Genomic DNA, 26,135 nt, shown 5'->3' with positions numbered 1-26,135 from the left:
CCTGACCTGGCAGGAATCGCTGGAGCGTCGCTACACGGGTTGCTGGTGAGCTGTTAAACAGGCAGATCTCACCAGCAACCAGTGACCAGCCCCCAGCCAGCAGTGACGCGTGGAAGCATGCTGCGTTTGGTAACTAAGGTAAATATCGGGTAACCAACCAGATATTTACCTTGGTTACCAGCGCACACCGCTAAGCGCTGGCTCCCTGCACACCTAGCCAGAGTACAGATCGGGTTAATTACCAGATGTGTAGTCTGGCTATGTGTGCAGGGAGCAGGGAGCCGGCACTCGCTGCATGAGAGCGGCGGACGCTGGTAACGAAGGTAATATCGGGTAACCAAGGAAAGGGCGTCTTGGTTACCCGATATTTACATTGGTTACCAGCATCCGCAGAAGCCGGCTCCCTTCTCACTGCCCATTCAGTTGTTGCTCTCTCGCTGTCACACACAGCGATGTGCGCTTCACAGCGGGAGACCAACTAAAAAATGGTCCAGGACATTCAGCAACAACCAGCGACTTCACAGCAGGGGCCGGGTTGTTGCTGGATGTCACACTAAGCAACATCGCTAGCAACATCGCTGTTGCGTCACAAAAGTCATGCCTCAGCAGCGATGTTGCTAGCGATGTTGCTTAGTGAGACGTGGCCTTTACGTTTACCTGCTGGCTCACACCCTAGGGTGCAGATATGTCAACAGCCATTCCATGCATCTTTTTGACTGTTCACATAAAACCCAACCCTTGTCATGGTCAATTAACCCTCTCAGAACCTAGTATGCTGGAGCTCACTTTTTTTTGGGTTTCACATCACTGAAGTTATTAACCTCAGTGAAATATATCTCCCCTCCAGGATTTTACCATTGACCACCTTACAATGGACAAACAAAAACACAAAGTGTGATAAACTCCAAGCACTAATTAGAGAGGAATGTGCTGTCATCAGTCAGGATTTGGCCCAGAAGCTGATATCCAGCTGCCAGCGGGGAAAGGGCACAAGTCTTTATATAAGGGTCAACACTATAAATAATGAGTCTTTGTATAAATTTGATGTATTTGGCAATGAAAGTGTAAAAACGTATGAAATCCTTATGATTGTAACTTAGTAATCATAGAAACATCTGAACAAAGAGGTAAAACGTCTGGAGTAGAAAACTTTGTGAAAACCAAATTTTTGTCAGTCTCAAAACTTTTGGCCACGACTGTATATTTAGGCTATGACTCGGTTCCTCCAATAACCGTGCTCCCTGGCTTTGTCTGGTGCCGAACTGATTTCTGACCGTTGCCTTTGTGCTGCGATAACACTATTGCCTGAAGCTTAAACTTCTTACAAATGAACATGTAACTGCTGCCGTGCCCACAGCCGTGCCATATTGCCTGCGGCATCTCATAAATGCCCATGGACGTGCCAATCTGATTACAGTGTATTTCCACCCTGGTCTCCATTCTTGTTAATATACACGCTGCTTCTAGCATCGGCACATATGCTGAACATTGCGACGACATGGAAACATAACTTTAATGGAGGAATGCAGATTTATCAGGCTTCTATCCAGAGCATAGCCTCTCATCTGTAGCCCAAGGCAAATCCAAAATGGAGTTTGTGCCTGAAATCTGATCTTTAGCCTGTAGTATCCTCCAGGCATTTATTATCTTTGTTGACAAAGCTGATAATCTGGTTAACTCCCTGTGACTGCGCAGCGTGTTTTATTAAGGGGTGTCGCACAGTACAGTATTAGGCTATGTGCGCACGCTGCGTTTTTTTGACGCTGCGTTTTTGGCCGCCTAAAACGCATAAAAATGCACCCGCGGCAAAACACGTAAAAACGCATATGTTTTTACCACGTTTTGGTGCGTTTTTGGCTACATTTTGCAGCATTTTTTATCTCTGCATTTTTATGCGTTTTTCCAATGCATTGCATGGGGGGAAAACACAGAAAAACGCAGGAAAGAATTGACATGTCCATTTTTTTTTTTTTTTTTTTTAACACTAGAACTACTGGACTCATGACACCTATATAGAAATACATAGTGCAAAGTAGCCAAAATGACTACCTCAGTAGTTCTAGTGTTAAAGCTCAAAAACGCAGCTTAAAAAAAAAAAGTTGTGTGCAGACAGCAAAAATGAAAAATCATACACTTTGCTCGGGAAGCAAAGTAATACAGTTTTGAGCCCAAAAACGCACCCAAAAAAACGCGCAAAAACACTGCGCACATAGCCTTACAATAGTGGAGCATGGGTGCAAGAATCCATCTGACCAATATTAATTTGGGGCTGATGCTCAGGCTGCACAGCTATGTAATGACATGCATGCTATTCTCCTTGGAATCATGGTGCAGAAAATGTGTCCCCCATAACTGTAGGATCTTTGCTTTCTGCAAAACCCTAAATATTCCTAACTTAGCTCTGGTCTGTCTACTGTCATTCCTTTGAAATTCAGCAGAGCTGACTACAGAGGTGACAGTAGTGTCGCTTCTCAAGCTCTGTATATACAAAACACAGGCTTTAGGGGTGCTTCACACACAGCGAGATCGCTACCGAAATTGCTGCTACGTCACGCTTTTTGTGACGCAGCAGTGACCTCATTAGCGATCTCGCTGTGTGTGACACTGAGCAGCGATCTGGCCCCTGCTGTGAGATCGCTGCTCGTTACACACAGCCCTGGTTCGTTTTTTTATTGTTGCTCTCCCGTTGATAAGCACACATCGCTGTGTGTGACAGCAAGAGAGCGACGAAATGAAGCGAGCAGCGAGCATGGAACCGGCATCTGGCAGCTGCGGTAAGCTGTAACCAGGGTAACCAAGGTGGTTACCCGATATTTACCTTCGTTACCAGCCTCCGCCGCTCTCGCGCTGCCAGTGCCGGCTCCTGCTCTGCACATGTAGCTGCAGTACACATCGTGTAATTAACCCGATGTGTACTGTAGCTAGGAGAGCAGGAAGCCAGCACTAAGCAGTGCGCGCGGCTCCCTGCTCTCTGCACATGTAGCGACGTTATGATCGCTGCTGCGTCGCTGTGTTTGACAGCTAAGCAGCGATCATAACAGCGACTTACAAGGTCGCTGCTACGTCACAGAAAATGGTGACATAACAGCGACGTCGCTGTCGCTATGTGTGAACCCAGCCTTACAGTAGATATACAAGTTAAATTACCTGTCCACACCAGGGGGTCCTAATTCAATGAAGGCTGAACAGGCATCAGATGTAGTATTGGGGTTCCGTCACATGTAGCAAGTCACCAGCGATCCGACCTGGCAGGGATCGTTGGTGCATCACTACATGGTTGCTGGTGAGCTGTCAATCAGGCAGATCTCACCAGCAACCAGCCACCAACGACTCTTGTAAAGATGCTGCGCTTGGTAACCAGGGTAAATATCGGTTAACTAAGCAAAGCGCTTTGCTTAGTTACCCGATATTTACCCTGGTTACCAGCGTACGCTGCTTACAGAGTCAGTGCTCATTGGTCTCCCATAGTCAAACACGCCAATACGTTCTGCACAGCGGGAGACCAACGAGCAAAAAAAGGTCCTGATCGTTTTGTAACAATCAGCGACCTCGCAGCAGGAGCTAGGTCGCCGCTTAGTGTCACACACCGCGATATCGCTGGCGAGGTCGCTGATACGTCACAAAACCTGTGACGTTTCAGCGATCTCGCTATGTGTTACGGGGGCTATAGATTGCAAGCTCTTAGTTCATTTCCAAATTATGATGGAGCCATGGTTTAATAGACTGATACTCTCATACCATTTACATTATTATCTCTAGAAGGCCGGGGCCACACGGGGCACTACTGCGATCGTCTCATGACACTCGGCTCATGCTGGCAGCACAGCGGGAGCAGAGTGTCACTGCGACTGAGGTCCGATCATGCAATCGGACCTCAGCTGCGGGAGGCGGGCCGGCTGTGAGGAGGGGCGGGCCGGCACTCAGGATGGGAGGGCCGGTGCTGCGGAGGGGAGGGAGGGATTTATCTCCCTCTCTCCTCCGTAGCCGGCTATTGCCATTCTCGCCCTGCACTCGCGGTACACCCGTGTACTGCGAGTGCAGTGCGATTTTTCTCTCGCCCCATAGATTTGATTGGGTGCGAGAGAAACAAGGGTCGCATTGCACCCGCAGCATGCTGCGACTGTTTTCTCGGTCCGATTTAGGGCTGTGAAAATAATCGCTCATGTGCGCCGACACACAGGCTAATATTGGTCGGAGTGGAATGCGATGTTTTATCGCATTCCACTCGCTCAGATTTTCATGCCGTGAGTCTTAGGCCGAAGACTAGTAAACCTACTGCCATGTAGTACTCCATATTCATGAGCTCTGTATAACCCCTCCACCACTATCGATTAGCATCTTTCTGCCTATGCACAGTGTAAATTCAAGGAAAAAAGCTGAGGGGCAAAAAACAAGCTCAGTAGGGGGATAACCCATATCTATATCCTATTAGTTCTATCCTAGTAGTGTGGTATGTGCTCACCAGATTTGGTTCTGTAACACACAACTTCAAAGGTGGTACGTCATAGGCTGCAGGTCACACGAGGGATGAGACCTAAAGTATGACTTCTATCTGTGCTGCTGGAATTGGCCGGTGAAAGGATGCAGGAGATAGATGATTCCTGTGGTTTATTTTCTAAGCATTTCAAGTTTTTCCAAACTTCATCAGGAGACAACCACATTACAACATTATAAGGCACACTTTTTTCCAATTTTTCCTATGTACAGGGTACACAGAAAGCTGTCAATCATTGGTGTTGGCAGGGTTATACAGAGCTCAGCGTTCAGAGAACTGCTAGATCTGAAAAAGATGTACCTGTGATTTTATAAAAAGTGCAGCAAGCATCCCAGTAAGTGACACATCTCTGGAATCAGGACCTCTTCCCCTACATAATACTGCTGCCAGATGGGGTAGCAGAAACCTGGTGATAGATTCCATTTAATGTATACCATTTACCTATTAATGTCAGAAGTAGTGATGGGCGAATAGTAACTATTCGTGTTCGGATTATGCTTACCGAATACCGAGCACTATTCCAGTATATGTCAGGGCAAGAAAAATGCTCGGGTTTCCCATTGACTTGCATTAGGTTCATTATTCGTGATGAATACCAGAATAGTACTTTGGAATTCGCTACAAATAATCCAAACACAAAAAACCCATCAGGATTAAGAAAAAAACTCAGATCATCAATCCATGGGTTAATAACAATTCCACAGTTTGATGCCCAGAAGCAAAGGGCCAGTATCCCAGCAATGACAGTCAGCCAAAAATAAAAAAAAATGCACCAAAAAATATAAAATTGATATTTATTAAATGTTCATAACAAAATCGGGGACAAATACATATTGAAAGGAACACAAAAATGAGAAGCTTACGCGTTTGACAAACATGTCCCTAGTCGCAGCCTTCCCACCTTGATAATACCAGCCTCCAGCTGTCTGCTTTATCTTATCTGTTTTTCAAAAATGGGCAGGGGGGACCCCACTCATTATATATTTTTTTTTTATTTTTGTTTAACTATTTATTAAATTAAACCGGGCTAAAAAACGCTAAATGAAAGGCACTAAACTGTGCAAGTGTAAAATCTGCCAATATGCCTGCTCCAACCTAAGCTCTCCCTCCATCAACTCTCCCTGAACTGTAGTGAGCCGAGAACCGCACCCCTGGGTCTGCTATAAGACATGATGATGTGATGCGCCGGCCAATGACTGTAATGCCCGTAGCCAGCATGGCTACAGCATTACTGTAACTTTGAATGCTTAATGGCTGAAAATCAGCGGGGTGGGGACTCTAGCATAACTCTGGAACACCCCCGATACCTGGCCGTTTACCGAGCGTACCCGAGCACCCCGATGCTCGATCATGTATGAAGCAGTGCTGAGCACGCTCACTCATCACTACTAAGGACATTTTTGTCTGAAATGTGTAAAGTTCATTTTTCTTTTCTTTTCCACATTATTGTCCATGGTTTTTTTTTTGTTTTTGTTTTTCTTACAAACCTTTCATAAATATTTAGGCCATGTCCACATGCTGCAGTTTTTTTGTTACAACAAAACTGCACCTTCTGGCATGTGTTTTTGCCGCATTTTTTTTTTTAATTTATTTATTTATAATGGCCAATAAAGCCTTAATACCTGTGGGGACAAAGCCTGGTTCTAAAGCTAGGGTCACACGTAGCGACGCAGCAGCGATCACGACTGACGACCTGACCTTATCAGGATCGCTGCTGCGTCGTTACATGGTCGCTGGTGAGCTGTCAAACAGGCAGATCTCACCAGCGACCAGTGATCAGCCCCCAGCCAGCAGCGATGCGTGGAAGCAATGCTGCGCTTGGTAACTAAGGTAAATATCGGGTAACCAAGCAAAATGCTTTGCTGGTTACCCGATAATTACCTTGGTTACCAGCGCACACCGCTTAGCGCTGGCTACCTGCACTCCTAGCCAGAGTACACATCGGGTTAATAAGCAAACCTTTGCTTATTTACCCGATGTGTACCTTGGTTACAGCTTACCGCAGGCTGCCAGAAGCAGTCTCCCTGCTCCCTGTTTCTTCAGCTCGTCGCTCTCTCGCTGTCACACACAGTGATGTGGGCTTCACAGCGGGAGAGCAACGTCCAAAAAATGAAGCAGGACATTCAGCAACGAGCAGTGATCTCACAGCAGGGGCCAGGTCGTTGCTGGATGTCACACACAGCAACGGGACGTCGCTGCTACGTCACAGAAAATGGTGGCGTAGCAGCGACGTCGTTGTCGCTGTGTGTGACACCACCTTAAGGCTGTGTTCACACTTGGGTTTTTTATACTAGTTTTTTTTTTTTTCGTTAGTTGCTTTAAAATTCTTGGGAGACTCTGTACACTGGAGATCACTTTTGGGTCCTTATTTATTTACTTATTTTACTCACTTGTATAGCGCTATTCCACAGCGCTATACAAACGTGATCGTCACGGTCTTCATGAGTCTATGAGGAGTTTTTATTAGTGTTTTTTGTTTTTTTTCTTTCCCTGAGGTTTGGTAAAAAGAAATTTTCTTTCTACTGACTCCTGATGAAATCCGTTGTGAAGTAGGCAGTATCCAATATAAAGGGACACTTTAAAAAATAAACAGGTTTTTGCTCCCCCATCTGAGAGCAGCATAATGTAGGGGCGGAGATCCTGATTCCAGCAATGTGTCACTTACTGAGCTGTTTGCTGTCATTTTGATAAAATCAATGTTTTCTCTGCTGCAGATCTAGCAGTTATACAGAGCTCATGAATGTGCTGGACTACCTAGCGGTATGCCAAGTAGTCCTCTAATTCAAGGCAGCCCAACCACCGGTCCGTGGACCAGGACTGGGCCGTTGGGGATTTTTTGCCGGTCAGCGGCGCCAACGCAGACCAGCACTAAACACTGACTGTGTGCTCTGTGGCAGTTCAGAGCACACTTTTTGTGGGGTGGATGCAGCCCCGTCACGCCCCGCTTAATTTTCTCTGCCGGAATCCGACATTTAAAATGTCACAGCTCCCGGCACAGAACATTATGCATGGCGGCAGGCTGACCTCAGTAGATGCGGCTCATTATGTGGGACACAGTGTGGAGGGTCGGCAATCTGGCCACAGCGTCTTGGTTCCTGGCGTAGGTCCTGGCGGGGCCCTGGTCTACAGGGCTGTACACTGAGGTCCCGCCAGCACCCCCTGGTCTATAGCGCTGTTTGGTGTATAGCGCTGCTAAGTATCAGTGCTGCACACTGAGGCTCAATGTACAGTGCTGCCTCTCTACTTGCAGAATTTGCTCAGACAGGAGCAGGGACAAGAACCTCATATGTGTCCAGACCTCTTTCCCCTCCTGCTAGCTGTATATTTTCCATAACCCCGCCCCTATATGACCAAATCCCCGCCTTACTGAGCCATGGAAACATGGTCTTACTTAAAGCTGGTACTAGTGCAAAAGAGGTTGGGGACCACTGCTCTAATTATAATGTAATGCTGATTAAACTGTGATATTATCAAAACAACACTAAGCAGCCCAGTAAGTGACACATCGCTGGAATCAGGATCTCTACCCCTACATTATGCTGCTCTCAGATTAGGTGGTAAAACCTGGTGACCGTTTCCCTTTAAAGGCTGCCAAAGAAAAACTTCTTCAAGAAAAAGAAATTTTAAACTTTTCAAAACCTCTTGAAGAAAAGTCTTGAAAGAAGAGAGTAAGGGTCTGTGCAGACGTTTGCAAACTTCAAGTTTCTGCTCCAAAAACTTGGCAAAAAGACTCGTGCGCACATAACCTTATTGGAAGATCTTCTGCTTGAAAAACTCGTTTTTTTAATCTTCAGAAAATGTTGTGTGTGATCATGGTCTTATTCTGTGCAAGGGGCTGTCGATGGCTGAAGCACAGCCGCTCGTATACATGTAGCTCCCACGGCCGGTCTCTGCGGATGGCTGTGCCTGTGGCTACGGTCTCCAGAACATTCAGGAATGAACACGATCCGGTCCTCTCAGGTATTGGGTGGGTATCGGTGAGTTTCAGGAATGTATCTGTTTCCACATTCCTTTTCACTTTCTGTTATTGTAACAGTTCCTTTCTTTACTTTTGTTATTTGTCTTTGGCGGAGAGCAAATATTTATCTTTCTATTCATGGAAGATTAATTCTTTTGTAAACGTTCTTACACCAAAATGATAAAAACAAATATACACATGTCGTGTGTGTGTGTGTGTGTGTGTGTGTGTGTGTGTGTGTGTGTGTGTGTGTGTGTGTGTAAAACATATATGTGTACCATAAATTGAATGATCGTTCTGCTCTGCAGCCGAGTCTTTTATTGCTTCTTGATCCAGACTTCAGGTAAAAGTATGTATATAAACCAAAGATGGGACAGATATGGAACGCAGCATGCTTTTTTTTTTTTTTTTTTTTTGACTGTTCAGTATATACAGCCAAAGTGAACATTCCTTAAAGGTGTATTTCCCTCTTGAATTTAACATATCCATCTGATATGTCATGAAGTTGCCGATTATCTCCATACATTTTTTGAGCATGCACTTGATCCAATAACAATTAGGTCATTCAGTAGGCAACACGAGTGAACCCTGGTTAAGTGTTCACCCTAATATAAAATGTGTCTCCTAATTTGTGATCTCCACGATTACTGCACCTGACGAAGACAGAATGGAGCTCCATCATGTTTGCTCGGCTGTTTCCATAGCTCCATTCCATCTTCGCCAGGTGCAGTAATCATGGAGATCTCAAATTAGGAGACACATTTTATGTTAGGGTGAACACTTAACCAGGGTTCACTCGTGTTGCCTACTGAATGATCTAATTGGTATTGGATCAAGTGCATGCTCAATAAAATGACATCAGAAACACACAGTCGGATGTTCATCTTTCCTCGATCAGAGGTGACCCAGAACAGAGTTTATTTCAACTGAAGCATGCCCTGATATAACCTAGGAAAGGGGCATTGTCTGCTCTACAGTGGGCATACCTGGATGTGTTCATTGGTTAGTGGGCTGAACATTGTGTTAGTCCATGAGCTGATTGGTGGGTGTCATCGTAGGCGGGTCTATGAAGTAATCAGGGCGGATCTGCGGTGATCCTGTTGGGTGGGTCTATGATGTCATCGGGCGAATCCATGATGTCATCGGGGGCCATCTTGGAGAATCGATTTCATTGAACACACTTCCCAGTCCTCTATGTCCAGAGGTTAATTAAGTATTTGATCTAATGGCTCTCCTCAAAATTTAGAGAGAGATGGGTCCCTCTGGGACCCATACCTTTTTAGATATTTATGGCACAAATGTCTAGGGTAGGAAACCTCTTTACAGTGTCAGGAACTTAAAAGATGTTTTCCAGAAAAATAAAAAAAAATTGGGTAAAGGGAACCATGAAAGGGGGGGTGAATGAAGAAGGGAGGGGATGGGACATTAACTAGGTAAAGACTCGTTTGGGGGTGCACGGAGGCTCAGTGGTTAGCACTGCAGTCTTGCAGCGCTGGGGTCCTGTGTTCAAATCCCACCAAGGACACCATCTGCAAGCAGTTTATGTTCTCCCTGTGTTTGCGTGGGTTTCCTCCGGGTACTCCGGTTTCCTCCGACACTCCAAAGACCTACAAATAGGGACTCCAGATTGTGAGCCCCAATGGGGACAGTGTTGCCAATGTATGTAAAGCGCTGTGGAATTAATAGCGCTATATAAATGAATAAATATATTATTTTTGAGCCCCCACCATTCCAGTAGTCGTGCTCTATGCCATGCTCTGCCTTCTCCAGCAGTCCCATACAATGCATGGAGTGGAGGCCAAAAATATACACCTCTGCTACGGTCAAGATGGAGCTCTGTAAAACTTTGGTTCCAGAACCTCGATTTCAGGATTGTGAGAGGGGATGGGGGTGGGGGTGGGGGTGGGGGAGTCCAGGTCTCGGATGCCCAGCAATCAGCAAGTAGCAATCGCTTAATATTTTAGGAACAACACTTTTTAAGAAATCAATCTACATGTGGCTAATAACGAAAACCAAAAGAAATGAAGTGGAATATAGGTTTGTAGATATCCAATGTGTAGGAGCATATTCACACTGGCCATTAAACTGCCCAAGAGAAAAAGCAAAAATGAGGAAATACCCTAAAATAAGTAAATAAATAGTAATGGTGCATGTTACAAAAAAAAAAAAGGTATTTTTGTTAACATTATTTTGATTAGAAAGAAAAATGTAAAAGCCATCCCCCCACCTCAAGGTGACCCATTCCTAGCATCTAGTATTTAAAACCTTACGACAATTTTTAGTGATGTAAGTATGAATAAGGACTGGTCAGAACCCGGGCTTAATAACATGACAATGCATTGATTTACGGTTCCGTTGTTTCTGCATACGATCAGAAGAGTAGAGTGAATAGAGTTGAAGGAAAATGGTTCAGCAGCTTCATCATTGGTCTGTGCCCTCCAGACGGGAGCCCTGTGAACCGCCTCCCACCTGCCGCCATGCCTGTCTCTGGCGCCTCTCCTGATTTGTCACCAGGGTCTTGCTCATTTTGGTTGTCTCTATAACTGATGTCCGATGAGAACGGAATTCACCACTTTGCTCGTTTCCATCAGTTGTACCTTTGCCGGTCTGCCCAGCACTTAACAGTATCATCATATCTGCTCTTGGTATTGGCAAAAAAATTATTCATGATTAATAAATGGTCCTGGAGAAATGTATGTGTCTAATTAGCCAACATATTTTAGGATTTGGTAACCTGAAGCCAAACATTATAAACAGGCAAAAAGCTGCTTCCCATACAACGTACATTTGTTTCAATGTGCAGTCGATAAACTCTTTCATGCTTATGAAATCATCAACAATAATGATTAAAATATGGCTCTGCCCAACAACTGTGGTCTGATCATAACAAGAGATGTGGTGTGATCAGACCATGTCCCTATACGGTCAGACACGACCATTACACAGTACATAGCAGGGACACAGATATAAGATTATCTCAACACAGGAGCTGTGGTATGATCAGACCATGTTCCTTTACGGACAGACACGGCCATTACACAGTACACAGCAGGGACACATAAGATGGTCTCAGCACAGGAGATGTGGTATGATCAGACCATGTTCCTGTACGGTCAGACACGGCCATTACACAGTACATAGCAGGGGGACATATATAAGATTATCTCAGCACAGGAAAAAAATATTAGTCACATCTAATTATATAAACTATTATTATTCCAAGATCTATTGAATAAAATTAACTTTGTTCATGGGGAAAACTCCCTTTAACTTAAAAGTTGAGTTTTAATTAAATATTATTTGATATGCAAATGAGGGCACTTTGGTGCACTCTTGGCGTGGCCCTCCTATTTGCATGATAAAGCCAATACCTTACATTGTTGATTGACTTGTCTCTAAAGCTGGTGTCACACACAGCGACGACAACGACGTTGCTGCTACGTCACCATTTTCTGTGACGTTGCAGCGACATCCTGTCGCTGTGTGTGACATCCAGCAACGACCTGGCCCCTGCTGTGAGGGCGCCGGTCGTTGATGAATGTCCAGCTTCATTTTTTGGTCGTCACTCTCCCGCTGTGAAGCGCACATCGCTGTGTGTGACAGCGAGAGAGCGACGAAATGAAGCGAGCAGGATGCAGGGAGCCGGCGTCTGGCAGCTGCGGTAAGCTGTAACCAGCGTAAACATCGGGTAACCAAGGGAAGCCCTTTCCCTGGTTACCCGATATTTACCTTCGTTACCAGCCTCCGCCGCTCTAGCTGCCAGTGCTGGCTCCTGCTCTGTGCACATGTGGCTGCAGCACACATCGGGTAATTAACCCGATGTGTACTGTAGCTAGGAGAGCAAGGAGCCAGCGCTAAGCACTGTGCGCGGCTCCCTGCTCTCTGCACTGTGACATGTAGCTGCAGCACACATCGGGTAATTAACCCGATGTGTACTGTACCTAGGAGAGCAAGGAGCCAGCGCTAAGCGCGGCTCCCTGCTCTCTGCACATGTAGTGACGTTATGATCGCTGCTGCTTCTGCTGTGTTTGACAGCTAAGCAGCGATCATAACAGCGACTTACAAGGTCGCTGCTACGTCACAGAAAATGGTGACGTAACAGCGACGTCGTTGTCGCTGTCGCTTAGTGTGAACCCAGCTTAACGCTCGGAGCTAATGCTGTGCCCCTTGCCTGCACCTGCGCACTGACACTACATGATGACAGCGGTGTGCTATGATGCCTGGTCCTTTGGACGACATCTCAGAGCACCCCTACATCCATTGTGGGCGCACTGCTGCCATCTTCCAGTGTCAGTGTGCAGACAGGAGCCCCCACATTCCCTCTGGGAGTTCTAGACAAATCCATCAATGTAAGGTACCGGCTTTATTACACAAATAGGAGGGAGCGACGGTGCATAGGCCACGTCAGGGGTGCGCCACAGCACCCTCATTAGAATATCAAAAAAGTTGAGTTTTAATTAAATAATAAGTTAAGTTATACTTGTATATTATGATTTATATAGGGGCTAGGTGCCCTTTCTAAATGTTTAGGCAGCATAATTGCCCTTTTTGGGGGTAACAGCCTCTCTTTAATTGCATATTTTATTCCTTAACCACAGGATGAGGGTTATGCTTTTAGAAAAGTGCTAAGTTGTTAATCTCAAAAATAGTGCAGGACATTTTCGGCATTGAAGGCTTGTACTGAGGTGGATCTGGGCCTTCTACCTGTGCGAGCTGCGATATCCCATTCATTATTTCCAGCCGTTGACAGCCATTAAGTGCACAGAGCGCAGCACCACTGATTGTATACAGAATGTGTCAGATAACAGCTTGTCACACACTTGTATACGAGGAGCACAGCAGATGCCGCTTGTGCCATACTTGTCACTACATAGAGATGTTGTTTCATGTCCAGTCATGTAAATGGCTGAATGGAAATCGAGGATTGGGAGCCAACTAGCCAGGCTTGCCTCCCCAGTACGCCCTGCTTTACATAACACTTTGCCTAGAAGGAATTCTGACACTCTGTGATCTCTATAGAAGGAGCTCCTTCTGTAAAGTTACTGAATTCTATGGACTTGTAATCTTTTTTTCATTGTGCCTTTTTCTTATTAAAAAAAAATAAATCTGAGAACAGTCAAAAGTACTAAAGTGACTCTCTGACTTGAAAGAACCTCTGTTTTCAGTATTTTCCTAATATATATCTCTTGTCCAAATGGTTGTAATTTGAAAAACAGAGGGGGACACTCTCTTGTGCAATATTATCCAGGACTGGTGTAAACAGGAGATGAATTGGTGATACTAACCGTAGACCGTTGTAAAAAAAAAAGTATATACAACTGTAGAGGACAACATGGCTGGGATAATTGTACCTCCGTGCCAATGTCCACTGCTGCTCCGTAGGGCTGTGATCCTCCTCTGCCCGCTGAGGCCAGGATCCACGGGTGAGAAGAGCCGCTAGCAAACACCCCAATGTCGGGCGCTGCCTAGAAGATGATTGCGTGGAGTCCTAGTATAAAATATAGTGGGTTTATTTGTAAAATGATATTTTTTCGAATAAATCTTCTTTATTTTATACTAAGTCTTGATGCCAATATCTTCCAGGCAGCGCCCATTATTGGGGTGTTCACTAGCAGCTCTTCTCACTCGTGGCCCATATATTGTGACTTGGCAGGTGCATTGAGGCTGTAGGAAAGTGCTGATGGGGTGGATGTGCTCTGGCAGTGTGAAGAAGAAAGAAAATGTAATACTTTAATTACTAATTTTTCCTAATTCAGGATACAGCACCGGCCACTCGCGGTCTTCCAGTTTGTCTGAACTGAGCCATCGGAGAAACACATCGGTCGGCAGCACTTCCACCGGTATTGGGAGTATTCCAGAACCGATAGAAGATGACACCAACAGGGCGCTGGCGTATAACCAGGATATTAAAGAAGAAGGATCTTCCTCTGAGAAACTCAGCAGGTACAGTTTGAGACGCTCCGAGACATCAGTATCACATGTATGTGACCTGTTTATTACTTTGTTAATACCAATATGGTTTATAGTCTTATAAGCCCCCCTCAACCCCTGGAGATTATCGCAAGTTGTATACTTATAATAGATGTAGAATAAAACCGCACCGTGTCCACAAGAGCCACGAGCCCAGAAACCACATAAGGACTTATGGAGAACAATACCTGTAACATTTTAATTGTGGCGGCATGGTGGCTGAATAAAGGAAATATTTTGGGGTGCTGCCTTTTGACACACATAAGAGCAGAATGCACGATAAATGCAGCTGAGCCTATAATTCCATATCCTTTTGCCTATAGGCTCCCAGTGAAACAAGACTCTGTTGAGTCACAGCTAAAAAGAGTGGACGCCACCCGAGTGAACGCAGATGATGTTATAGAAACTATTCTCCAAAGCCAAGACTTTACCCTGGACTCCAGTGCAGAAGGTGTGTTACCAAGTTTCCGTTAGCGATAATACGGTATTATAGATTACCGCCATATTTACCATTACATTGCTGCAGCTATGTCTGTATTATTCTGTAAGGGTTTGCTCACACAAGCTTATAAAAAAAAAAAAAAAAAAGTGTCCAATTTTTATCCAGAAAAGTTGGAAGAGTGTTGTGTATGTAATCCGAGTGCGATTGTTTGTTTTTTTGTTTAGTTTTGGGGGTTTTTTTCCCACTGATCATCCATATGCAATGCATTTTTTTTCCCTCAACATTCATTTACGGGACCATTTATAGTGTCCTGTTCTACAGAATTGTAATGTATCCTTAAAAAAAAAACCACAAAAAAAAAAAACGCCGTACAGATGGTCCATGTGACATCTTTTATTTTTCTCACACCCATAGACTTGCATTGGTGCGTCTCATCCGTTTTATGCTCCCACTCACAGCTTGCTGCCGTTTTTTTTTTCCTCATGGCGAATACAGCCGAAAACGAAATCGCAGATCTGCTCTGCCTCATTGAATGACATGGGTCCGAGTGCTATAAAGGTGTTTGGTTTTTTTTGTTTTTTTTTTCTTCTTGCATTGCACTCAACCATTTTACATGCAAGTGTGGGCCAAACCCAAGACTGAGGTTGATATCTGTGTCCAGATCATGATACACTTTACTGTAAGGCCAAGGCCACACGGGGACTACTGCGATCCTCGCATGACGCTCGCGCTGGCAGCACAGCAGGAGCCGAGTGTCATGCGAGTGTTATTGCAACTGAGGTCCGATCATGCAATCGAACCTCAGTTGCACGGGATGGGCCAGCGCTGAGGAGGAGAGGGAGGGGCAGGCCGGCACGGAGGAGGAGAGGGAGGAGTTTATCTCCCTCTCTCCGCCATAGCCGGCTATTGCCATTCTCGCACTGTACTCACAGTACATCGGTGTACCGCGAGTGCAGTACAATCTCTTTCACCCCATAGACTTGAATGGGTGCGAGACAGTCTTGCATTACAATAGCAGCATGCTGCAATTGTTTTCTCGATCCGATTGGGGCCGAGAAAATAATTGCTCATGGGTGCTGACACGATTTTTATGCCGTATGTCTTAGGCCTTACCGCCGATTCTATTACTGCTCTTCACTATAGTCACTTGATATATATGTTCTGAGTACCAATAGGGACTAATTGTAGCATGAGTGGACACAGACTGAAAAGGGCCCCTGTGTAAGAGCAGTATATTGTCCATTTTCAGCCCAATAATTCATCAAAATGCACAGTTCCAACTGCTTTGGAGGTAAAAATGGACCCTATTACCTCTTGTTCCCCTGTTCGGTTGCACCAATGTCCGCCCCTGGTTTGTGGTCCCCTATTTGTCCTTCTTTTCTGTAAGGCCTGCAGCCTTTTTTAACAGGCATTGCGCTGCTCCGGATGACACAGTGCATATTCTGTGCCTATGCGTTCAGCATGCGTATACTCCTCATGATTGGGAAATTTCCTGCCACCCATCTACTCCTCAGTGTCCCTGATACTCACTCATAATTTTTCTTTTATTTCTTATAGAGGAAGGTCTGCGGCTGTTTGTCGGTCCCGGGGGGAGCACTGCTCTCGGAAGTCATCACTTACCGAACAGGTAAATCAGAACATTCTTTAAAGTGGGTCTCAGACCCCCACCCCTCCTTATGTAGACTCAATTGTTCTCAGTATATCGTGACATTTTTAACTGCTTTTCATTTATTGTCCTTGTGCTAAAATCAGGGTCATCTCTCCATTTGCTGAGATCATACTGAGCTCCTGTCAATCTTGCTGCTTTGTATATACCGTATACCTATCTAAACTACAAAAGCTGCAATGTAAAATATGTAGGAGAGGCACCTAAAACTTGGAGGATTTGTCATCAGATTTTACTATGTAAACTACATACGTGATTGAATAGATATTTGGCCAGATGAAGCTGGTGTACATACTTTACATATACGTGTCTGAATGGCTGTATGTTCCTGATATTAACGCTTGATTCCAGCTACAGGGTGAGAGAGCTCACAAGTCCAGTGTATCAGTCTCAGCCCCCAGACTGACTGAACTGCAGCTTGTACTGAGCAGCGTGAGATCTCAGCAGCAGGAAGAGCACTGAAGGGCTGTCAATCAAGCTAGGCCAGCGGACATTGAGTCACGTACAGGTGTTTGTGCATCATGGCGGGGCTAATCATTTAGATACACCTTACTACCTTCTTGATTTCCCTCTATCTCCACCCTCCCCCCTTTTGGCAGTTCTGGGTTAATAGCGCTGGAGGAAGGAGAAGATAGAGGCAAAACAAGCAAGTGGGATTGTGGATATAAAGGATTAGCCCTACCATGATGTTCCAGTGCCTGTACTTTAAGCTGAGTTCACACATAGTGACAGCGACGATGTCGCTGTTACGTCACCATTTTCTGTGACGCAACAGCGACCTTGTAAGTCGCTGTTATGATCGCTGCTTAGCTGTCAAACACAGCAGAAGCAGCAGCGATCATAACGACACGCGTTGCTGTGCTACATGTGCAGAGAGCAGGGAGCCGCGCACGCTGCTTAGCGCTGCCTCCCTGCACTGCTAGCTACAGTACACATCGGGGTAATTACCCAATGTGTACTGCAGCTACATGTGCAGAGAGCAGGGAGCCGGCACTGACAGCGAGAGCGGCGGACGCTGGTAACGAAGGTAAATATCAGGTAACCAGGGAAAGGTCTTCCCTTGGTTACCCGATGTTTACCCTGGTTACAGCGAACCGCAGCTGCCAGACGCCGGCTCCTGCTCCCTGCTCACTTCATTTCGTCGCTCTCTCGCAGTCACACACAGCGATGTGTGCGTGACAGCGGGCGAACGACGACCAAAAAATGAAGCTGGACATTCAGCAACGACCGGCGACCTCACAGCAGGGGCCAGCTCGTTGCTGGATGTCACACACAGCGACAGTGACGGGACCTCGCTGCAACGTCACAGAAAATGGTGACGTAGCAGCGACGTCCTTGTCGTCGTCGCTGTGTGTGACACCACGCTTTGTCAGCACAGAATGCCTGTTCACACTGAGTCCCTTTTTAAACTTACAAAAAGGATTAGCAGCCACTCTGATAAGGACAGTAAATGTAAGTACACCGGCCTCATCAGGTTGAATCTACCTATTTAATAATTTATTGCATTTGTATTGTGAGATCTGGAGACAGATCTGTTTTACGCATGGGCACATATTAGTGATTGAGTAGTGACAACCCAAGTTTTGATGATTCCGCTTGCTTCAGCTCTTAGGCTATGTGCACACAGTGCGTTTTTCGCGGCATTTTGCGCGTTTTTCGGGTGCGTTTTTGGCATCAAAACTGCATGACTTTGCTTCCCCAGCAAAGTCTGAGTTTTCATTTTTGCTGTCCGCACACAACTTTTTTTTTTTTAAGCTGCGTTTTTGAGCTTAAAAAAAAATGGACATGTCAATTCTTTCCTGCGTTTTTTTTGCGTTTTCCCCCCCATGCAATGCACTGGAAAAATGCAGAGATCAAAAACGCAGCAAAAAACACACCAAATCGCGGTAAAACGCATGCGTTTTTTGCTGCGTTTTTTTTTTTGCCGTGGGTGCATTTTTAGCGACCAAAAACGCAGCGTCAAAAAAACGCAGCGTGTGCACATAGCCTTAAGGTACCGTCACACATAATGAGATTGCTAGCGAGATCGCAGCTGAGTCACAGTTTCTGTGACGCAGTAGCGATCCAGTTAGCGATCTTATGTGTGACACCTACCAGCGATTAGGCCCCTGCTGTGAGATCTCTAGTCGTTGCAGAATGGTCCAGGCCATTTTCTTCAAAGGCGATGTCCTGCTGGGCAGGACCCATCGCTGTGTTTGACACTGTGTGACAGGGTCACAGTGACCGCTGAGATAGTTATACAGGTCGCTACTGCGACCTGTATTGTTCCTGCATCGCTGGTAAGATCTGACTGTGCGACATCTCACCTGCGACCTCCCAGCGACTTACCTGCGATCCCTATCAGGTTGCATCGTTTTCGGGATCGCTGGTAAGTCATTGTGTGTGACTGGGCCTTTAGTTTGTCAGAATGATGAATTAGAAACTAAGAGACAGTTTCTCATCAGTTTCTGAAAATCCAATTCAGACCACTGTGATATGGAAGGAGCGGACTTGTTTCAGCCCGTCCTCCCCTACTATGTAATATCTATGGCATATGTAGAGGAGGGGCAGTCAGCCAGCCCCCTTCACATGAGGAGCGCTCACCTACCATATATCGAGCCCAGGACCGGATGTGACTGGAGACTTCTTATCCTTCTTATTATGATATTGAGACCTGGAGAATATTTATCATTTTAATGTCTTCTCAAATATCCCTCACTTTTTATTCTATTTCTTTACACAATAAGATGGAAGTCCCGAACTGTCCCCGTCCTGACTTTTCTCTTTTCCTTTCAGGGTTGGGGCAGGAGCGTATGAACAGGTGGTCATCAAACGCTGAGAAGTTTACAAGATGACTGGTTGTGTGGGGAATATTATTATCCAGCCTACTGTGTATGGGTCAATACGTTGCAAACTTTTTATGGAAAGAATAAACAGGTTTTTAGTTTTCCAAATGAAGATGCATGCTGTGCTGCCATAGGTCCGGATGGTTTCCTCTCATCCCTCCGTAAATATGAACCTTGATTGTTGTCTTGGTGGAGGTGAACTCTTCACAACATCCAGGAGAATCTAAATGGCCAGTGATCCGATCATCCACAACCAAATCTGCCCCCATCTTGGATTGCAAGTGCATTGGAATTAGGCATAAGCCTCCGGGACTGAGACTGAGCTCTTCTTTATGACATTTTCTACAAATCATATGAGTAGAAGTGTAAATTCTGCTAGTATCTGATCCACAGATTAGATGGTCTTACGTCTTTAGTACATTGAGTCTCAATAAGTGTGAGTTTATAGATATCACATGCTCTTGGGTTGAGACTAGTGATGAGTGGGCACTACCATGCTCAGGGGCTCGGTGCTCATACTGAGCAGTCAGACCCTTGGACGTGCTTGACCCATGTACTAAGTATAATGGAAGTCAATTGGGAACCCAAGCATTTTTTCCAAAAAATCTTCCTGAAAAATGCACAAGTTCCCCAATGACTTCCATGATACTTGGTACACAAGTCGAGCCCATCCAAGCGTCCAACTGCTCGTTACGAGTACTCCCAGGCATGGTAGTGCTCGCTCATCACTCGTAGAAACCAGATCACAGTGCTATGGAGCTACTGAGCCCAAGAGATGCTGAGATACAGTGATACGCACAGATGAGCTCAGTAACATTAGGTGCAGAGTGATACTGAGATCATCGCAAATCCTAAAAAGCGATATATAAGCCTTCTCCGGAGAGGTGGTATCTGATCTGTCCAACAGTTGGGGGTCTGCAGATTGCACATGGAGTTATAGATAATATATTATAAAAAAAAATCTGATTTAAGTGCACTTTTTGCAAAATTTTTGAGAAAAATTGATCTTGCCAAAGATTTTTTCTTTTTTTTCGTCTTATGTCTCATGCACATAGCAGAGCTGCCAGCACAAACCTGTATGGAGGCCGTACACATCTCTAACTTTAATTGTTGTGCCGTTTCAGAGAACGTTTCCTTGTATGTATAGTTCATTGTAAGAAAGACAACAAATTGTGCTTTACTTATCCTACCAGGGTCCAGCACTTTGTCTCTGATATTTGGCTGCAGGCGTGACATCACCTCAGCAGCGCTGCAGGCAATCACTGAGCTTAGGTGCAGAGTCTGTGTTGACAGCAGGAGGCGCTCAGAGCGCTGAGCTCAGTGACTGGCCATAGAGAAACATGACATCACCACTGCAGTGAAATAATGGTGATTGGACAGTCATGGAGACTCTGCATTGGACCCCAAGAGGGTAAGTGAAGCACTGTTTTTGTTTTTTATAGTGATCTGTACCGATCAGGAAAAGTTATTTTTAAAGAGTCCACTTCTTTTTAATTCCTTTTAGCTTCCACGTCCTGCTATACAGGCTCAGCCCACAGCGCCATCTAATGGATTAGTGTGGACATAACCTTTGTGCAAGCCATACTGCATTAACACTCCATACACCTGTGTGGGATTCCCATTACTGTGTAAAAAGGAGCATTATTAATACAGCCGTGTGCAGGAGACATAAGATTACTGTGCTTGAAATTGGGTGGGAATCCGATTTCTCCATTGTTAGATCATCTCTTCTTGGAATATATTCCATGTGCCAACTGAGTGAGATGTAGGGTGGGGTGAGGACGTGCGCTGACTATTATTGCCGGGAATAGTCTTCATAATACAGTGACGGCAGACCGTCAGTAAGCAGTGCAGTGTAAGTGTATAACAATAGCCTTGCAATGTAGGGCTCTATTCACATCTGTCATCGTTTCCATTAAAAAGGAAAAAGCAGCACTGTGCTGGATCCATTGCACAACAGATCCCTATGGACCCCAATGACTTGGGAGGGTCGTTGGGTTCCATCATGGTGTATGGCAATTTGCTAGAAAAAAATGTATGCAGATCTTCTTTTTTTTTTTTTTATTCCCCAATGCAATCTGCAATGGAGCCTCTGATGCAGATGTGAACAATGTTCTACAATCTGGATCAAGACGAGGCATCAACCGAAGGACATTTTCCCTTCCAGGAACACTGCTGTGGCTGAAGGTTGGACATAGTGTATTAAAGGGAACCTTTCACCACTTTTTCGGCCTATAAGCTGCGGCCACCACAAGTGGGCTCTTCTATACAGCATTCTAACATGCTGTATATAAGAGCCCAGGCCGCTGTGTAGAACATAAACACTTTATAATACTCCCGTAACAGTCGCTCTGCGGTGGAGTTGGGTCAGATGGGTGTCTCCGTTGCCAGTGCCACCTCTTTCGTCCATCTTTGTCCTCCTTCTTCTGAAGCCGGGGTGCATGACGTGTCCTACGTCATCCACACTCGCCGGCATTGAGGTCCTGTAGAACCGGTGAGTGTGTATGACGTAGGACGCGTCTTGCACACAGGCTTCAGAAGAAGGAGGACACAGATGGCTGAAAGAGGAGGCGCCAGCACTGGAGCACAGAGATGACCATATGGCCCAACTCCACCACAGCGCGACCATTAGGGAAGTATTATAAAGTGTTTTTTAAGTTCTACACAGCGGCCTGGGCTCCTATATACAGCATGTTAGAATGCTGTATATAAGAGCCCGGTGGTGGTGGCCACAGCTTATAGTCCAAAAAAGTGGTGACAGGTTCCCTTTAAACAATTTGACTACAGTTATTGTGAAAATGCAGCAGTCACTTTATGTTCATGATGAATTGCCTAGTCTACTTTGGACAAGCAGCTTTCCCATGTGCCTCTGCGGAAACAATAAAAATATTGCCACAGCCCACCCACCCATGCCGAGGCAATGGCCCCACAATTGTGAGACAGAATTGTTTGCGTTGGCTCCTCCTGGGTGGGCCGCGTTTCAGGCCGGAGTGTGCAGCCATGCCCTTAGGTAGACCTGAAACCCATCCCTTTATGCACTAATAGAATAAGTGGTCCCAAGGGAATTTGACAAGGGTATAATCTTTAAATACATGCTATAATTTATTCGGACATTAAAGGGGTTGCCCACCCTTTGGGGATCATTTATAGATTTTTTTTTTTTTATTTTTTTTTAAAACGCATGTAATAGGGACTAAAAACTATTTTTACGTAAAACTTTTGCTCCGTTTTGGCTTTTTAAGGTTTTTTTCCATACACATTCAGCTTTGATGTGGTCTGTGGTTATCAATCAGCCAAGGGCAGCACAGAAAAAGACATAATATTTACAATCTCTCCCATCAGATGGCACTTACTGATGGATTCTCAGTACACTCATTTTATAGCCAACAATTTACAGTCTCAGATACGGGAAGCAAATGATGCACATTTTTGAATGGAACCCAAGTACAAAAATAATGTTTAGCCCCAAATACATGAATTTACTTTAAAATATTTTACAACCCTTTAGTATAGAATTACATTGGACGTGTAATAGATTAGTAGTGCTAGACAATCATAAGAGTATATCCAGCCGGGTCATATACAACCTCCATGAAGCCAGACGACTATTTACTGCCTTATCCTTTTCCAGTAAAACTAGATTAATAGCCTATATCTAACATTATCTAATAACATGTACTCCGCCGTGTCATAGCCGCTCATGTACGGCCTGTATCCACGTGTATATATAGAGCTTGCCAATGTATTCTCTAAACCATCTTGTGTTCCTTCATTTCCAACCCATGATAACCATAAATTTCCAGTCGCATGCCTATTACTGAATCAAAATGTATAGGTGGGTGCAAAAGAGGGTTAAAGAACCCCCTATGGTAAGCGAGGATCAATGGACCAAGGCCAGGTCTTTGGGTAACTCTGCCATATGTTGTATGTGACACTACATCTACCCTCTAGCCCCCCAGGCCTCATAGGCGTCCATATTGTATTCCAGTGCTGACCACTTGACTTGCTGATGTTTACACTATTAGGCAGGGGTGTCGGGGTTAGGGACTTTATGGTAAAGGATATCACAAAGTTTCTTCCATGTTGTAATTGTTATGTGTATAGTGAATATACAGACTTATGGAAGAAATATTTACCAGAATATACAGGACAATGACTTATTTTGAGGAAAACGCCACATTTTGTTTATGGTGCAATTCTGACTTTGGTTTGTACAATAGTATTTTTATATAATATATAGTATTTGCTGTTATTAAACGTGTTTTATTTTATGACCTTTCTTATGAGTAGGACTGACGTGCGAGTACGCTTCACTGACTTTGCCGTAAATACATTTGATCTAGATATTTGTACCAGCCGATGTCCAAAATAAATCAGTCTTTGGGATTTATACGGAATGTTCATGGTCTCTGTTCTGTAACCAGATTGTTGTTATGGGGAGTGGGGAATTTGATTCCATTTTTGGGACTTGGATGTGGTGCCCATTTAGAGGGATCACAGTTGCCCTAATGATGGCCTGCATTAACTAAGAGGATGCGCTCCCACATTAGTAAGATTTACCAATGTGGAAGTCGTCTGTCTTTCCATAACTGTTGTGAATGGACAGAAGCCTCTGATTTCGGTGCCCAATCCTTTCTCCTCCTCTGTCTTGGGAGATGAGCACTGTTAGCAGTGTCGGCAATTACTTTATCTCCGCACCTGTCCAGGAGGTAGGCTGCTCTCATAATCCGCGGCGGGATTATACAGCGCAGGCTGCTCCTGTAATCGGCGGCGGGATTATACAGCGCAGGCTGCTCCTGTAATCGGCGGTGGGATTATACAGCGCAGGCTGCTCCTGTAATCGGCGGCGGGATTATACAGCGCAGGCTGCTCCTGTAATCGGCGGCGGGATTATACAGCGCAGGCTGCTCCTGTAATCGGCGGCGGGATTATACAGCGCAGGCTGCTCCCATGGTTGGCAAAGGGATTATATAGCCCAGTCAACTCCCATAATCGGCGGGATTATACACAGGCTGCTTCTGTTGTTGGCGGCGGGATTATATAGTACAGGCTGCTCCCGTGGTTGGCGGCGGGTTTACAAAGTGCAGGCTGCTCCCGTGGTTGGCGGCGGGTTTACAAAGTGCAGGCTGCTCCCGTGGTTGGCGGCGGGATTGCATAGCGCAGGCTGCTCCCGTGGTTGGCGGCGGGATTGCATAGCGCAGGCTGCTCCCGTGGTTGGCGGCGGGATTGCATAGCGCAGGCTGCTCCCGTGGTTGGAGGCGGGATTGCATAGCGCAGGCTGCTCCCGTGGTTGGAGGCGGGATTGCATACCGCAGGCTGCTCCCGTGGTTGGAGGCGGGATTGCATACCGCAGGCTGCTCCCGTGGTTGGAGGCGGGATTGCATACCGCAGGCTGCTCCCGTGGTTGGAGGCGGGATTGCATACCGCAGGCTGCTCCCGTGGTTGGAGGCGGGATTGCATACCGCAGGCTGCTCCCGTGGTCTGCGGCGGGATTATACAGTGCAGGCTGCTCCACTGGTTGATAGCAGGACTGGAATCAATGACCTAGGCCTGTACCTGTGAGGCCTACATTTTGGGTTGTGATTTTAACAATGTGTTATTAGACTTTGACGATGTTCCATTCCAGTCACCTGACCGCTGCAGCCAATTGCAGTGATCGGATGACTGAACTGCAGGATGTCCGTTAATAAAGCTGATGTTTTAATGCATTCACGCAGCTTGTGCAGTATGTATCGGGGACGGACGACCTCTTTGAGGCAGATAAAAATTGTGTGGAAATAAAATATAACTTATTAGACAATAAGGTTTAAACTGGATTAAGTTTCATTAACGGATACATGTAACTATAATTAATTTGTGCTATTCTATTTGTATCTTTTTTCTACACACACTATATTTCCATTCAAAACACAGGGTGACATGTCCATTTCTTTCCGGTATCACGGATGACAAGTGCCAATGCAAGTCTATGGGTCTGTGAGAAACGCGTACGGCACAAGGTTGGCATTCATGTGCTATACTTATCTATTACCTACGCTATAAAGATGCACAATGGCGTGTTGGGGACATGATGCTGTGGCACGCAGGCCTCTTACAAATGTCAGTGATTCATCTGTGAATTTTACATATACTGTACAAAAATAAGCGGCTTGTGAAGCTTCTCCTATCCACTACAATATTAGTCAGTGCACTGATGCCATCAGTTTTCTGTCCGTGATTCTCAGACCTATAGACTTGTATGGCTGGTTTTGGAAGCAGATCTTCTATTGGTGAAAAACAAGGAATGTGTATGAAAAACAGACACCGAGTGAGGCTGAGTAATCTGCAAGTATTACAGGTTCTCCTGCATTTGTGAGCGCACTTTTAGCCAATGGAAGAAGCTGGTGAACAAGTCTGGTCAGAAGCTCCTTCACCAGCAGACAATGGATGCGATTCATCTAGACCAGGGGTTTCAAACACGCAGGCTGCATGCGGCCCCTCAGGCTGCTTCTTGCGGCCCCCAGACACCTAGACCCCCGTGACGATTATGGCCCAGTACATAGACTGGGCCACCGCCGCCGTCGGCACTTTTTTTCCCGGCGAGTATAATCTGCGCACCGCACAAAACAGCACGCCTCTACACAGCTTTACTAATGGCAGCTGCCGCCAGCCCATCAGGGGCCAGAAGCTAACGTGGGTGTATTCTGATTGGTCAGTGCGGCTGCCATTAGTAAAGATGTGAGGAGAGCAGCAGTGCTGCAAATCGTTCCCCAGTAGGAACGCACTGATGGCGGTGGCCC

At 45.6% G+C, this 26,135-nt stretch overlaps 1 protein-coding gene across 2 annotated transcripts in view; it reads left to right on the top strand.

Annotated features, from left to right (window-relative positions):
- EEIG2 (EEIG family member 2) overlaps positions 1 to 21,974 on the top strand; it is a 44,843-nt gene extending 22,869 nt beyond the window's left edge. For both annotated transcript variants that reach the window (XM_075322192.1, XM_075322191.1), the window contains exons 9-12: positions 14,210 to 14,396; positions 14,747 to 14,874; positions 16,423 to 16,492; positions 19,307 to 21,974. In XM_075322192.1, coding sequence (XP_075178307.1) covers positions 14,210 to 14,396; positions 14,747 to 14,874; positions 16,423 to 16,492; positions 19,307 to 19,349 — 428 coding nt within the window. In that variant the 3' untranslated portion in view covers positions 19,350 to 21,974. The remainder of the gene's footprint in view (positions 1 to 14,209; positions 14,397 to 14,746; positions 14,875 to 16,422; positions 16,493 to 19,306) is intronic.
- Positions 21,975 to 26,135: the final 4,161 nt, after the last annotated feature.

Source organism: Anomaloglossus baeobatrachus, chromosome 8, assembly GCF_048569485.1.
Source record: "Anomaloglossus baeobatrachus isolate aAnoBae1 chromosome 8, aAnoBae1.hap1, whole genome shotgun sequence".
NCBI lineage: Eukaryota > Metazoa > Chordata > Amphibia > Anura > Aromobatidae > Anomaloglossus > Anomaloglossus baeobatrachus.
The sequence above is the reverse complement of the archived record's forward strand: the minus strand, read 5'-3'. Positions and strand labels throughout refer to the sequence as shown.